The sequence below is a fragment of the Pteropus medius genome, unplaced genomic scaffold (genome assembly GCF_902729225.1).
Source record: "Pteropus medius unplaced genomic scaffold, Ma_sr-lr_union100, whole genome shotgun sequence".
Taxonomy (NCBI): Eukaryota; Metazoa; Chordata; class Mammalia; order Chiroptera; family Pteropodidae; genus Pteropus; species Pteropus medius.
This window is the reverse complement of record NW_024345481.1, coordinates 2,838,484-2,855,595: the sequence shown is the minus strand read 5'-3', so window position 1 is coordinate 2,855,595 and position 17,112 is coordinate 2,838,484. Positions and strand designations below refer to the sequence as shown.

The following is a 17,112-nucleotide window of genomic DNA, read 5'->3' as shown; positions in this document are numbered from 1 at the left end:
TGACAAATATATTGACTCACTTTTTAAAATACTTTTAGGCCCGTTACCAGTAATCCACCTAAAAAGCACTAGCCCAGAGCAAAATTCTTCTGTCAGCTTTGTGGAACTGCCACACTTCATTCCATCCCTAGTTCTGCTGTAAAGTTCGCTGAAAGTCAACTACCCATTCTAATGCAAAGCCATGAAAAGATGCCCAGACTAGTGGGCGATGGCCAAGTTCGAGGGGATGTGAAGAAAGCAGTACACTGAAGACTGCTCTTGGAGCTACACAGAAAATCTGCATCAGTACATAACAATATTTCCAACCTGTATAACAGTACACATCACCAGCCAATGACAAATCAACAAAGTTGGACTTCTCTATAACACCAAAAATCTGGTAGATGAAAAGTGGAATTCATTGTCCATCTGCTTCACAGAGTCGACTTAAATTCCTAAACTCATGAGCCAAATCCCAAATACTCAGCAAAATGTTCCATTTATCAATAGTGTTTACATGTGTGTGCGCATGCACACACATACTACATGTTCACCAAAGCTGTGAATTACCTGCTAAAGAAAAAATCTTATAGTGTAAAACACAGAATCATTAGCTTTTTCATTCCTTCAAAATCCAAGTAACTAGACAATAAATACTCCACTGTGATTAATAACATGACCACAATAAATTTCACCCGCCTTCCACCATAGAAATAAAAGCTGTAAAAATTAGAGTTTCAAAAACACATGCATCAGATTCAAAAGTAATGGACGTCCTGTAGCCATCACTTACCTTCTTCTCAAAGGCTACAGATAAGTTGACAATGAGTATGGTTTGCATGCCAAATGTCATGTACAACATTCAGTACAAATGCTTATTCTCAAATGTTTACAAGTATAATATAATAAATCTCATTTAATGTAAACACATTTAATATCATGGTTAGCCTAAACTCCCATCTTAAATACAATTTCTTAACAGAGATTAAGCAATAACAATAATTCTTCAAATAAAGATATTTTAACAAGGAAATATATAAAATTTTGTACAGATGTATTCTTTTAGTTTATAAAGAAAACCTCATTTAAATTAGCTTGCCTATTAAAAAGGCAAATTAAGCACAGATGAACTATTTATGGGCACAACATGATACCCTATAATACAGCCAGCCATTACTCCAGTCAATATGCATCTCATTCACCATACAGTATCCGCTGGCGGAAATATTTATAAGCTGTCTTTCCAATTTTAAACTAAAATACTTTCTTTTGGGTGAAAAAAGACTAGGTGATTTCTTATTATATAAAGTCCCAGAAAAAAATTCAAACTACCATCAGATGCTTTAACCTCATCATTTACATCCATTGCCAAATGGGAATTCCTTTTATATTCAACTCTTTGATGGCGACCTCTGACTTGTAACACCAGAAAGCAACAAGCTAAACAAAGCACGACTGACTGACTGTACTACAGAGACGCCATTCTGCCACAAAACCCATCCGCCAGATAAAACCTTCCAAATGGACTCAGAGACACCTACAAATGAAATAAACTTATCTAAAACAAAGAATGAAGCCCTAAAAAATAATAAATCACAAACATATCTGAAATCTAGAAGTATCTCTCCTAAGCCTTAATGTAACACAGAACAAACAAAAGCAACATTTCTTTTTAAAAATCTTTAACTCATTACATTTCCAAATCAGCACATTAATGTCTTACTGGTAAACTTGATGGTCTTTCTTGTTGTATCAAGTTCAAGTCTTCGTGGTTAGGTTTTCCAGGAGCCAAAGAAGGTTGAGACCTAGTTCCATAGCCTTCCTGAGACATGTCCTAAACAAACACAAACATAAAGCACTTCATAAATATTTCAAAGAGTTATAAACTTCTTCAGTAATCAAAATGAAGCAAAGGGTTATCAAAAACTATCAACTCACGTTACATTTAAATAGACATAAAATGTTAGAGCTATCTTTTAAAATTCTTTATTGAAAGCAAAAACAAGACAAAAAAAAGCAAACTGTCAAGAACAAAAACATATATATAATTAAGAACTAAATTTATTACGGGACCATACAAAGATTGTACTTGAATTTTGCAGGAAAAGATGCCGAAGGAAGTCAGCAATAACCAAACTCTCTTTCAACCCAAAGCAAACCAAAATCTCATTTTATTATGTAATTCTGATTTTGGTTGAACTGCCTTTAATATTACCTTGAAAATGTTAAAATAATTAATGAAAACTTTATTGTCAACTGATTTTTAATATGCCCTCTCAGTAACCCACAAAACAACATAATTATTAAGCTCACAGTACCCTGGGGTTGCTACAAAACCAATAAACACAATGTATAGAATTCCATATGTTCACGTGGCATAGTTTCCAGAGAATCACAATAAAGAATAAAACAGCAGTGGAGAACAAAACACATCCAAAAAAACCGGCTGAGGTACCAGAAACTTATCATTAACGTGGCCTTTCTGGCCATGCAGTTGAACACTTTTCCAGGATGTATTCTGCATGGTTTCAGTATTGTGCTGAAATAATATTATATAAACCCAATACACCGCACCACACCAAACTTACTATTTACCAGATCTCTAGCTGTTTAACTGTGTGTGCTCAGCTACGAAACACCCGACCACCACTTACACCCGAGGTCAGACGGCAGGGCGGAACGTGAAACACTCATGACTGCATGTCTTAACTGGCTCTCAAAGTTGAAGAACCAGTTTCTCATTGGAGAGAAAAAAAGAATGGAAAATATCGCTTAAAAATAAATTTCTCTCCCTTCCTCTGTCAGTTTAAATATGTGTTAAAATTAAAGAATCATGATATACAGTTCTACTTCTCCTGTTAAATCCTCAAAATATTACTTTAAAAATTAATTTTATTTTAAAAATTAACGTTTATTAGTTGAAACCTTATAAAAAGTTTCTGCTGCCCCACCTCTTTCTCACACAGTATACACTTAAAATTACATGGCTTCTTAAGCCAAGAAACTTTGGACCAAGAAGTGGTACTACAAAGTGACAAGCCGTACGAACTAGATGTAACTAGCCTAGTGTGGGGTCAACCTGCCTTTAAACAGGCTCTGAAGTAGAGAGCGTGCCAACAATCCGGCATTTCCCAAGCAACCCTCCTTCCCTTTACATAAATCTACACACACACACACACACACACACACCCCACCAAAACCACCCTAATCTAACAGGACTGCATAATGCCCGGTCAGTAGTATGCTTTTTTAAGAGAATTAAATCCCGATTGTCCAGGTTTTTATCTTGAAAGAGTTAGGTAAGGTCTCAGTGAGCACGTGCAATCGAAAGATACTTGAAAGGGTAGCTCTTCAATCTGGCTGCCAGCAGCGGGTAACAATTAGGCTGTGGGCGACAAAAGCCTAGGCTGAAAGATCATTACCACTTTCACCGCCCTCACCCCCCGCCCCCCACACACACCAAGTTTCTTCCGGATCCCAGACTTCTACTTGTCGCAGGGACTTCCCGCTGGGTGCCCTGCAGGGTCCTTTAGATTAACGGTAAGAATATCAAATCAAGTAGGGCACAAGGCCTCCATTCAAGGGCCTTCACCCTGTTACAAAAAAGCCACAAAGGTGCGGGACAGCCTCACAATAGGCACACAAATGAGCAGACCCTGCTTGCTCCTCAAACACACGTGTGCACACACAGTTTGCAGGCGGTGGTGCTCAGATGCTCTTTTTTAGAAAACTTCAGTTAAGAAACAAACAGGCTCATATGCCCTATGCTTATTACTAGCCTTTTAAGTTTCTTTTTATTTTCCCTTTGTACCTAAATGAACTGATTTTTTAAGAGCTGAAAAAGACCATTATGACTACAGTGAATACTGTATTTAGATACTGCCCCCTCTAAAATTAGCAACACTGAACTAACAGACCATGAAAGTTAGCAGGAAATTTTACTATGACTTCACAGTTCACATTTTTAAGGCTTTCAAAGTTCCAAGTAAGTATATTCCGCCAAAGTCTCAAACACTATTCCTAACCACAAGAGGCTTTCAATTATTAAATACAGTTGAAAATAAAAACAGAATGTAGTGGGAATCGCAAAAAAATGGGATTATCTGCCTCAATTTATGTTTGAACATAAGAATTAATTTAACTGAGAGAACATCCAGAAAAGGTACCAAGTTTTAACCTAAAACAATCATCATCCATATATTGCTTACCCTGGAACTATAAAATCTATGCTTGGCAGCTTTAATAAAGACATAAAAGTTATATTTCATAACGAACCTTAGCTTTTTCCCCTTCTGAGCTATATTTACTTTCTGATATGTATTTACTTTCACCTCAGGAAGAGTAAAATAGGAATAAGAAATTTAATAGACAATAAAGGGCAATGTCGGTATCAGAAAATAAAGAATATGTTCAACAACTTTTATAAACAAACAACAACTAAGCACGGCCTCATATTTTTAAAACATCACTGCCATCTTTGGTTACTTACAAGTTTAAACTAGTGCACACAAACTTACACACTCGTTTCCAGACACAAACTACTATCACTGCATTCATCCACAGTGCACATACGAAGCCATGACTGTTTAAAAGAATATCATACTGTGATAATACAGATATGCCCCGCTGTTCCAAAGTTGGCTTCACGTCACTTCACTTTTACCGAAGACCAACATTAGTACCTGTTTTTTGCTAACAACTGAAAAGTCCGAAGAGGAATTCTGCTCTTACAAAGAAAAGTGAAGACGCATTCCGCGCTGATTTTTGCAATGAGCCATTACAGAGGCAGCATGCGCTTGGAGCAAGGAGAGAGGCCCCGCCAATCTCCTCCCGGGGACCAACACTCAGCGTCTCAGCATCATCCCCCGGAACCTTAACCGTGTCTGTGAGCGTGTGTGCTTTTTCTCGATCAACTGTGCATCCATTAGTAAGATGTGTCCTCAGGTAATCGCTTCTCCGCGTTCTGCTATGTCACCTCAGGGAAGCTTTCATAGGACAGCTTCGCTTTTGGATCATGGGGTAAACCTGTACTGCGACGCAGAAGAACCACGCGAAAGCAATGTGGTCACCCCTTCTGAGATCCTTTATTAGTGTTATTTTTCTTCACCTCACCCACAAACTTTTAACCACTGAGGGATTCTGGTTTTAACCTTCGTTAAGGGAGACTGACTCACAAACAACAAGTGTGCGAAGAGCCCGGGGAAAGGGCGTGTACACATCTGTTTCAGATGTTCTCACTTCGGTGTCTGAGAAATGTCCTAGACGTTTACTGAATGCCTGGCAAGGGCCACTCCCTTGGGTGGGCACCATCGGAAAGGAGACCCTAGTGTCCCCCTTACACCGCGAAGGGATGAGATCAAAACTGTCGAACGGGTGTCGCGCAAAGGCCGACAGCACCACGGCTTCTGCTGTCTTTTATAACGAAGTGAATTCAGCACTGATGGCGACACGAGACTGACGAAAAAGCAGAAAGAAATGTCCAGGACACTTTTAAAAAATTAAAAGGGGAAAATAATCCCATGGTATGAGTCCAAAAGGTACCAAGAGATCAACAGTGAAAAGGAAGAGCGCCGCCTCCTGCGGAAGGCCCCGCCCACCACGACTCTTCAGTGCATTACTGCGTACAGAGGTGACTTTAAACCCACTTTCCTGTAAACACTACTGGGACAAATTTTCTGCACACAGCATGACAATATACTGCAGCATTCGTTCTGTATCTGCACCTAAATATCAACTTTATTCTTTTTCTGCCGCACAGTATTGCATTCTCTGCTGACGCTGTGATCTCCTCTGCCAGTCCCCTGGTGCTGGACACTTAGGTTGTTCCCAGTTTCCCCACTCCGTACAGCAGTGTAACAAACATCCTTGTGTGCACCTCTTCCTGTGAAATATTTCTGTAGCATAAAATCTCCACAAGTGGAATTTTTGCCAAAGGGTTGGTACATTTAAAATTTTGAAAGAAACTGGCAAAATGCTCTTAAAGGAAGTGTCAATTTACACTCACAGTCCATCATTCTGGAAGGGAACAAAGCTTTACTAAAGATGTTTACCTTAGCATCACAATATGACCATACCATGGAAATATTTTCCCTTTTTAATTTTTTAAGTGTCATTGACATTTTCCACATTTTCATCAAAGTCTCATATTGCCATTAGTACTGAATTCATTTCATTATAAGAAGCAGAACATCCAAAGCAGGGAAGAGGTAGGAGGACTGGCAGATAATAACCAAAAAACAGAAACAAAAACCAAAATAATCCCCAAGAACTTAGACAAACATGGCAGTGGCGCTAAGAGGTTGGGGTGTAAGCCCAGAAGCTAGCAAAAACTGGCTGTCCTTCCGTCCTGCTGAGCATCAGAACTGAAACAAAAAACAACAGGGAACCACCTAGGCTTCTGGATCTAGAACGTGATGATTCTTGTTATTTCAGAAAGGTTTCTCCAATAAGTGCATGAAATACAGACATGCTAGAGAAAGACGGCCACTTACCACTGCTGCAATAACCCAGAGTGAGGTGGTGAGGATCTGAGTAGCCTTATAACGTCCTACAATATCTAGGTCGGAATAATTTCTGGCTCCTTTTCTCTCCCAGCTTTAGAAAACTCCTATCATTGATTCCAACTACTAAAAGGGAACAGAAACGGCCCTGGCAGGTAAGATGCATGGCAGAGGAAGAGGACGGAATCACCTCCACAGAGACAATGCCTGATGGCTGCACAGGTCTTCCAGGGTCACGTGAAGTCATTACTCTACTCAAGAAATTTAGCATGCTATTACTACTGCCCGCTCCAATTGTAGTTTGTAGCTAAATATGTTGAAAATATCCTTCCAAAGAAAAACAATATAAATCTGTAAAATATTCACTTCGAGAATGGCATAATCACCCCGTTGCTGCCTCGGAAATGCCCTAATGGAATTGTTATTAAGAAGGATGGCTGACATTCGCAGGCAGGGCTCTTGGACATAAAGCCATGAGATAGTCCCCACTTGCTTCTCACCACAAGGAAACAAAACCTCAAGCACTCGCACCGCTGGTGTCTGGGCCTGTGCGAGCATCTCACGGGCTGGGCCAACCTCACTGCACCTCACTGCACTACAGAGACACCTGGAGGCTTCAAGCCTTATTACTAATAAGGATTTAATGTAATTTTAACTTTTTAAAGGCTTCCATATATCCTCTTAAATTCCTTTCAAAAATTATGAATCTTAATATTTTATATGTGGGATACTTCCAAAACATTCAATTACAATACTATTTAAATAAGAAATATTTTTTAAAACTCCTAAAATTGGAATGCAAGGCCACTCTCCTACTATTAATAAACATCGAATATTTATTTAAAGTCCAAAGGCTGATGAAAAGCAAGATAAAGAGGCCTCTCCCGCCTTCTCAGCTTACGTTCGTTTAAGGATCCTCTGCTGGTTTGTTCCTCTTTCTGCCTATCCCGTGAAAACGTGTCCCTCGGATCTCTAGCCCAAGGACTGACCACCAGACGGTGATGATCTCGAATCTCTACTTTGCGTCCCCTGCACTTTAACTACATTCGGAACATCGCTACCCGCAGGTAGAGCTCCATGCACTCGTCAAGAGATGGCTCTTCTGTCCTCCTCAAACCTGCTCTTTCGTCATCCATACACGTCTGACATTTCGCCACACCCCAAGTCACTGTCGAGTCCACTCCTTCGTCCTTCTGACTGCGGCCTCTTTACTCGAGCCACTTTACGCCATATTAAGATTTCTGGTGGCCTCTTGCCCATGGTGCCACCAGAGTGGATGGCCAGGGTGCACTGCTGCTTGGACAGGCCCCCTCCTTGGTGACCACTGAGCGCAGTCCGCAGTCCTCGGTGTGGCACAGGCAGAAGAGCGCATCTAGCATTCTCCAGCTGCCACTCCAGCTTCACCTTGGCCTTCCCCAGGTCCACTGCAAGTCCTCGGCTTCACTCACTCAACTGCGCGTGGGCTCCCACAGGGACACGTGTCTGCACGTGCAGATCTTGGTCTTGGTCCCAAGTGGACGTCTTTCTTTCTATGTCTGCAAAGCAACCGGCTGTCCTCAAGATACTGCTAGAAGTTAACCCCACCATCACACAAAACAACTACCTCACATCGACTTCGGATCAACTCCTCTTAAAGAATTTACAGCACTGTATTTTAAATATTTGTTTATGTATCTCCTGAACTAGATTCTTACTTCCCCTTGGGTTCCGGGGCCAAGCACTGACAGGTACTCAATAAGAGCCTGGTGAATGACTGACTGAATGGCTTCTAAGAGCTTACACTTAGAATTAGACACAGCAATACAAAAATAAATGTACGAGGACAAACACATAAAACTGAACAAAACTTGGGCTCATGTCCAAGAATATTTATCATGTTAACAGCTACACTGCCTGGTAGCAATGTGCTACAAAACACATTTTGCTGTTTGTTACTGGCAGTCTTAAGGCAAAAAGATGACTGCGAAAGACTGTAGTTAAAAAATATATCTACTGCAAATTAAGAGGGAGGGAAAAGACTACGGCAAGCGTCAGTACCATCAAAAGAGAGAAAAACCAAGACATTCTCTACCTCCTCCTGAACAAACCAGCGATGAAATACGCTTCCCCCAAAATAACCGATAATAAGTTTGATAAAGCCTGTTTATCAACTACCGATATGCATGAAATACAAAGGGCTGGGGAACACATTAAACCATAGCGAATCGATTAGCAAATCTCAAACGGTAGGGCTCTCTACTAGACAAGTGACCTAGTTTCTTCAACAGATAAGTTGCACTAGAAAGAAGAAGAGAGAAGAGGAAGAGAGGGCGACGGAGACAGGAAAACCCCAGCCACGAAAGGTGCACACACCGCCATGCAGGCCGCCTTTATCTGGGTCTTGATTCAAACTACAGTGCGATATAAAGAAAACAAAAACATTTATTCCATTTGCGACTACCAGAAGTCTGAAGACTGGATAACTGTATGAAAAAATCATACTTCAAATGGGATAACTGTATTATGTTTACATTTCTTTTTTAAAGCCCTTTATCTTTGTGAGATATATTAAAATGTTTACAGATCAAATGATACAAGTCTGGGATTTACTTTAAAATAGTACTGAAGCTGGGAGGTGAGGGAAGGGAGCGTAGGTGCAACAAGACTGGCCAGAGAACTGTTGAAAGCTGAGTGATGGGTACATGGGGATCCCATCTACTTCTGCTTATGTGTGGAAGGATTCCTTAAATGAAAATGGGATATGGTATGAAGGACAAATTCAGGAACCCAGACACAGGGCTGAGGCTGTGGCACTGACCCCAGCTGTCACCTGAAAGCCTACCAGAACCTCCTAACTGGACCCTCACCTTTCATCTCCTCTCTCCCGAGAAGCCCGCTAAGCACAGATCATTTACGGTTTCAGTTTCTTAAACACCTCCCATTTTATCTTCCACATGTTTGCTGTCTATTTAATCCTAACACTTAGCTGTCTTAAAAAAAAAAAAAAAAATCTCTCCATAATCTTAACTAAATTAACCTTGCCAGTCTCATTTCTCCCTAGATCTCCAAGATAAAACCTGCCCTTATTGTTGACTCAGTGATCCTTTCTCAATCTCATCTCTTGATCAAGCTGTCCTGATCACAGCTCCAGCTGCCATCCTTGCCTACATCTGAAACTCTTACCCTTATCTTGGTCCTGCCTCTTAAAGGCCCAACTTCCTATTTCACTGACTCCAACAAGCCTTTTCCAGACACAGATCTCTTTAAAGACTATGAGTCTCTGAGTCAAACAAACTCAAGGTCAAATTCCAACTTCAAGACTATTCACCAGCTGTGCAATCCTGAATAAGTTTTTCTGAGTTCAGTTTCCGACTCTAGACATCATACTGGAGTGAGCTCACCTGGGAAGGCTCAGCGTCCGATGCCCTCCTCCACTCCCTGTGAGTGCTTTAGGCACACAGTGCTCACAGCCCACAGGCTGAAAGGGTGTTTTATACCTATGATTAGTCTCTGTTTAGAATAATGGCAAATCACTGTAATTCTTCTTAGTCCATATCAATACTTTCTCCTGCATCTTACCTTTGGCTCCAAAAATATTTTATAGCTTTTTAAAAAATCATATAACCAAAGTTCAAATTGTTTATTGCTGCTTATTCCATAGGCAGATTCTAAGCTTCTATGAAAGCCATATTCCTTCGAATACACCATATATAGATGAGATTCATAATGTTATCTTCTATCAATTCAAGGAAATAATTATTTCCAGATTTTAAAAAATAATTCTAGAAAAGGAAAGGCTTACACAGCTACTTTATGAGATTTTCTTACTGATGAGTCTCATTAATATTGGCAACAGATTCTTCACTACAGCTGTAGTTTGCCACAAACGAGGATGTTGCTATGGCACAGGACTTACCAGTACATGAGGCTGCAGTAAAGATGAACCCTGAGCGGATTAGAGAACAGAGAGGCCACCACCAGCAAGAGCAGCTGTGTCCCCTGCCCAGCTAGGATCCTGGAGGCCACTACGCTGGCACTCAAGAAAGGCTTTTGCTTTGTTTTCTATTCACTTTCACAAGAACTTCCTACACAATGAAGGGGTCCAGAGTGAGAAGGGAAGCCAGGTGGTTACCTAAAATCACATTTCCTAAGATATCAAAGAGAAATATGAAGATACTCAAGAGCTAAGGACTAAAGTAATTAAGATTTTTAATAGACTATTTTAATAAACTCGCAAACCTAAATGAGCCACAATAAATGTTCAGCTATGCTTTGTGTGTGTGTCTCTCTCTCTCTCTCTCTCTCTCTCACACACACACACACACACACACACTCCCAGCTTTGTAACTTATTACCTAAGAATTACTTGCCACATCCATAAAACCAAGATATAGAGACTTACCTCCAAAAGCTGTATAAATGATTGAAGGCGGGACTACCTTTAAGCAACTAGCTCTGTGCCTGGCATATTTAACTGTTCGATAAATTATCACCTATTTTACATATCTAAAATCACACTTAAGAATGAGAATCAAAAGTCTCATTGAACCACTGGGACTTGATCTTGTGGTCTTGATGCTGATGACAGCAGTAGCTACAAAGCAGACAGCATTTACTGTTTGACAGGCAGTCTTCTAAGTGCTTTACTCACTGAATGAAGTCTTTCTGTCTAAACATCAGCCCCATGGAATAAGTACCATTTTACAGATGAAGAAAATGAGGCACCGAGGTTGAGTAACCTGCCCAAGGTCGCTCGGTTGGCAAGTGGTAGAGTTGGGATTGGAACCCGTATATACTTTTCCCAGAGTCTATGTATTTAACTACCTTCCCATTCCTCCTCCCACTGGACGAGAACTATTCTCTGGACTCTACCCCCATAGCTGGTGAATTTCAACCTGAGGCTGGGATCCAGGAATCTACATTTTTAATAAACTTCCCAAATTTGCTTATAAAGTTTGAGACCTGTTGGCTACAGACAGTGTAGTATTTTCATTAAAGTTTGATAACTAAGAGATTGCTTCCATGTGGGGTTTTTGGTAACATGCCATTACCCAGTGTCTAAGTGTGAAATGTTACCGTGTCAGTAACAAGGTCTGTTTGCCAGGCCCTTGACCCATCCTCCCGCAGTCAAGAATGGCCTACATGTCTTACTGCAGCAGCAGCTCAAGCAGCTCTGAAACTAAGTGGCGCTGGGATCTCACACTCGCTGAGGAATGACTCTCACGCCAAAACCTACACCCCTCCTTCCTCAGACCAGGGAGCTGACCGGCCCAGGCACGCCAGCCAGAGACCTGGACTCTGGGGCTGGAACTCAAATGTAGAGCCTAAATTCTTAACCTGGAGTGAAAGGGATTTGAAAACTCCCCTTAAATTAAAGCAATTTTTGTGTAATGCATATATTTTTCTGGGAAGATCTTTAGTTTTTACTAAATTCTCAAGAACCTCCAGAAAGCTAATGGGCAAGAACCAGCAGGGATAATACCAAAAATGGGATTTACCAGAATTGAGAAGAAAGTAATTTCATAAATTTAAAAACCAGATTAGCTACAAAAAATACTGCATGTGACATTATAATTTTTATATAAATAACTGAAATGAAAATGTAATTACTAAAAAATTTCCAAATAATGTTAGTGTCCAAATCACATACATATTAAAAGCTCAGGTAATCTAATTCTAGTGTAAGAAGTTATCTAGACAGGACGCAGCTTGCATTTCTACACACATACTTTAATTAAAAGAATAGCATGAAGGACAAAAGTGGCATGATAGCGACCTGCTTAAACAGAACTGATGAAATCCATATGCTGTATAAACAAGTAGAGTTTGTTTTTGACCATGAGCGTGAAGTAAGGTGCCAGAAAGATCCTGCCTCAAGCCTATCCTGACAACCCATCCCTACATCTGTACAAGGAATCACTTTTAAAAAGTGGTCTGACTTCCCCGAGAAATGCCTTTGAATGAAAGCTAAAAGAACCCAAGGAAAAAAAGACTACGTTAAAAATAGCGGGGAGGGGGAGAGGGGAGGAAACCATAACGAACAAAAGATAGCCAACGAGAGATTTTGTTGTTTTACACTGTCCCAACAATGCTTTCAAAATGCAAACTGTTGATTTTTTTTTACCATGAACATATATTACTTTAATAATGTTCAAAAAAAGGTTAAAATGGATCATCTAATCTATGAAATTCTCTCATCCTCATTCCAGTTTTCATTTCCAGAGTACAGAGTATGAGGAAAGAAAGAGACTTAAAAGAACTTCAACGGAAGGAGGTAGGCCAGAGACACTTCTCCTCTAATAACAGAAAAGCTGAATTTTTCTGAGGTTCCCTCATAGTTTAAAAATATATATATTCCAGTGAAGTGTACTATGACTATAGGAAATATTTTACCTTTAAAGGGTCAATTGAATTTCTATTTGGGGAAAAAGGAAGAAAAAAAAACCTCCAGAAATTTGAGAGTTGCCATCGATTATATCAAAATTAAAGTAAAATTTATTTATTTAGCCATTTTCTCAAAATAAACTCCTCAAACTTCCCACGGACATTCTGAGGATAATCCTCCTCCTGCTTTTCCGTAGAAGGGCAGGTTGAGGACCACTGCTCTAAAGCAAGGAGGATGTTCCAGGTAGAAAGGTCTGGGCCCTGGAGTCCCCTGCTGTGCAGGACATTAACTGTTTAGCTACAGAACGCTAGGCCCAGGAGAGAGAATGAGTGCCCTCCAAGGGAGCTGGGCCAGAGACCATAACCAGACAACTCAGAACGGCCAAAGGGCAGTTCCTGGGTCAGCAGCAACAGCAGCATTACCCTGGAACCTATTAGAAATGAAAATTAGTGGCCATATTCCAATCTACAAAATCATAAAGTCTGGGAGGAGGCTCAAGAATCTGTGTTTTAACAAGCCTTCTGGGTGATTCTAACAGACACTAAAGTTTGAAAAACACTAGGTCAACAAATGGAAAACAGCATATCGGTGACCTTAAGGCGTGAATATCGGCCTATCTCTGGAGCCAAATCCATCTCTATTATAAACAGTGGTAAAGAAAACCATCAACCCTTTAGGTTAAAAGAGAGCTGGGATCAAACCTGCACCCACCACATTCGGGCATAACGTGCTGTATAACCTCTCAGGGTTAGCACTAACGAATGAGATAATAACCATGGCCCACGCTACCGTAAAAGAATGGAAAGCACTGGTTAGTATTTCTGCACTCCAGCGGCTCTCAAACTTTGACACGCATCAGAATTGCCTGTAGTAAATGTAGATTCTCAGGTTCCCCAAGGAGAACAGTTTTAGAGTGAGAACTTACTTGAGCAAACACTCCAGGTGATTCTGGTGCAGAAAATTCCCCTTCGTTTCCTTTTAGAAAACCACAGCTGTACACTTACCTACTGGCCCCTCCTTACCTCATTTCTTGATCTATATCCTTCTTTCACCTCCAAGGCTAATTAATGCAAAGAATCCATGCCTCTCCCAAAAAACCAGCACTGTGAGCAAAATCAGTCAGCGAACTGGGGTTGGTTCTGTTAACCTTCCAGGAAAACAAAAGTGGTCATTGCTCACACTAGCAAATTCTAAAGGTAACCTTATGTTTCAAACATCTGCAGATAACCTTCTTCTGGAATACAATATACGTAGAGCTTACTACTCTAAGAATTTTTAAAAGCAAAGAAACTGATGGAGAACTTTTCTGTTTTATGTGTTATGTTTTACTTTATCTTCCATTGTTTAACAAATTGAAATGAGCATTTAAAGACAAATGAAGACAGCTGAGAGTAGCAAAAAATCCAGGAAAAAAAATTCCCGTGTCAGAATTTAAATATCAAGAAAGGAGGACTATATGAATAAGAATGAGCCTCGATAATACTCTCAATTTCTTATCCGGCTCTATCCTCAACCTCATTCCTCAATACCGCTGGGGGCGGGGAATGGACCTGAGAGGAGAGGAAGTGGAAGGGCACACTGAACCACACCCACATGCAGCCCCAGTCAGACAGACACCCCCACCTACAAAGGGGGAGACTTGCTCCTCCCCCCGCTGAGTCTGGGCAAGCAGGATGAAGAGCTAGAGAACAAGTCCCACGTGCACCCACGTGTCAGACACCTGGTTCAGTTCCATAGCTGCATCTCTAGTGATGGAGATGGAGGAGAGGGGAGAAAAGGAGAAAGAGAAAAAAACGTTCAAAGCTCACACATTACAGCTCTGTTATAAACACAGGGAGGGGTGCGGAGCTTAGTTCATTTTTACACAAAATCCTGCTCTTGACTTGTTTTGAAGTTCTTCAGCTTTTAGTAAAATATATCTTAAATGATGCAAGACTGTCCTCCGTTATCACCATAGTCGACGGTCACGGCCAGCTGACTTGACCTTCTGCACTTTTCTATACAGGCCCCACTCCGCCGAGCAGACGCCCCGGTGTCTGAGCGTGTGTCCAGCACCACGCTGGAGGCGTGCCTGTGGCCTCCAGGCTGCTTGTCCCAGGAAGAACCTTCCATCCCCTTTCCAAAGTAAATGAAATTAAGAACATTGTTATTACTATACAATCCCTCACTTCCTGGTGTTATTTTCCTTTAATTCTAGAACTTGAAAGAAAAAATTTTTTTTTAAATATTTTAAACATGAAAATGAATAGCATTATCAAAGTATAATCCAATGCAGTTAGGTTCCCAATTATAATCCAAAACATAAAAACAATCACTATTGCAAGTTTTCCTCCAAAAAGCCAAAAAATGCTTTATTACTGGAAGAGATCTGTATCGAATCTGAGGATTTTTCTCTTTTTTCCACTTCTACAAAAGCAAAGGCCCAGGTGAACATGGCTGCAACTGCTTACAGGATCACCCCGATTTCTACAGCAATTAGAAACAACAACAAAACATTCCTGTCAAGTGACATTCTAACATTCTCAAAATGTTTTCCTCATTCTTCATTAGTTTTTCTATCTACTTCCTCAAGAAGCTTTCAAGAATAACAAGAGGCAAAACACGAATATACAAAAGTGGCCATTCTACATGAACTGAAACTGTTAGGGCAGCAAATTATATCTATCAAAATCAGTGCTGAGCTTTTAGTATACTGTTGTCTCCCAAGAAAGAAAAAGTCGAAGAGGAAAGTTGCTACTTTCTCATACCTGTCCTCCTAAACCCTGCCAACCCCAGCCCGAGCCCGCCCTAGACGGCTGAGCGAGAAGACACTAACGCCACCTCTGAGCTCACGGGGCGGCTGCAGCCCATGTCCTAGAAGCAGTGAGCTAAGTGGATACCCAACTCAATAACCAGAATCGGCCTAAAAGTGGGCTTGCTCAGATGCGAAAAGTTCTCTCCTTAGATGCTCACGGCTCTGTAAACTTAAAAGGAAACTCCCTCCTCGCGATGGTTCACGGCCTGAGACAACTACAAACAAGGCCAGCAAGAGTGGAGGCTGAAAACTCCACACGACCCAAGGCTTGACTACTAATCTCCTCTGAAACAAAGAATAACTGCTATCAACCTACATTCCGGAAGTTTTTATTATCGAGTTAATTAATAGACTCCAGTGTTAGTATCCAAATATGAAGCAGTTAATGGCAATGAACTGTAAGTGTTCCTGTCTTCGCTCTTATAACCAATTTTATAAAACAAATGATATGAGCACTTCAGCGATTTAACACAGGCCTTCCATGGTCAATTCTCCCCAAAAGTTGAAAAATAATGAGCGGCTTAGAAATTAACATTCTGTCACATAAATAACATGAAGCATAGATTAGAATAAATAACAGCAATAAGGAAATGTTTATACCACAATGATCGCTACCAACGTGCTTAACATAACTTCCGAACTCCTTGACTGACTTATTCGAGTGCCAAGTTATTAAGTTTAAAGTATTTTACCCACATGCTCCAGTGCTATCTCCTTCTTTTCAAATAATGCCCATCTGCCAGATACTTTCAGCTTATTGCATTTTCTTCTGAAATTGCTGACCATGAAGATGACTAAAGCAGTATTTTAGAAACTACAACTTAAATACTTGTATCTAACAAGTCATGAATTCGTTGACAGAGTTCCTACTTGGTTCGACCAGTGATCCACTGATATAAGTAACCTGCCGAGCTACTACTATTTCCTGTTTTAAAAAATTATTAAGCAATAATCTTTTATTTCATGTTCAATCATCGAGGAAAAGCAATATGTCACCAGTTCCAAGCAGGATATACATATTCCTTCTAAATGACCTTGACGATTTAACCAACTGGAGAGTCCAGTTCAGTATAATTCGGGGTTGGGCATTAACTCTATTATCACTAACAAGGAATTGTCCTACCCCAAGATTAGTTTTTCTTCCCCTGGGAGCAAACTCCTACTCATCCTTCAAGACCTCCTCCAAGATACTTTACCAACACCCAGTCACAGCGCAAAAACCCACCTCTCCCACTGTTCTGTCATTATCTGCCAGTGTCGACCCGTCGATTAGACTGGGAATTCCTTCAGGTCAGACACAATGTCTTATAAATCACAGGGTTCCCATCATATAAAACAGTTCCAAGCACAAAGAGGTTCAATAAATGGTTACGGTTTGCTTTTCCTAACCATTCTATGTTCTGCAATTTTCCCAGTAAACCTAAGGCTCGAAGAATAAGAAGATAAAGTTATACCATGAAGAGTATGCATTCATC

At 40.5% G+C, this 17,112-nt stretch overlaps 1 protein-coding gene across 1 annotated transcript in view; it reads right to left on the bottom strand.

The window, feature by feature from the left end:
* Positions 1-17,112, bottom strand: part of ARID1B (AT-rich interaction domain 1B) — a 380,804-nt gene that overhangs the window by 239,563 nt on the left and 124,129 nt on the right. The window contains 1 exon segment of the mRNA XM_039873871.1: positions 1,703-1,813. Coding sequence (XP_039729805.1) covers positions 1,703-1,813 — 111 coding nt within the window.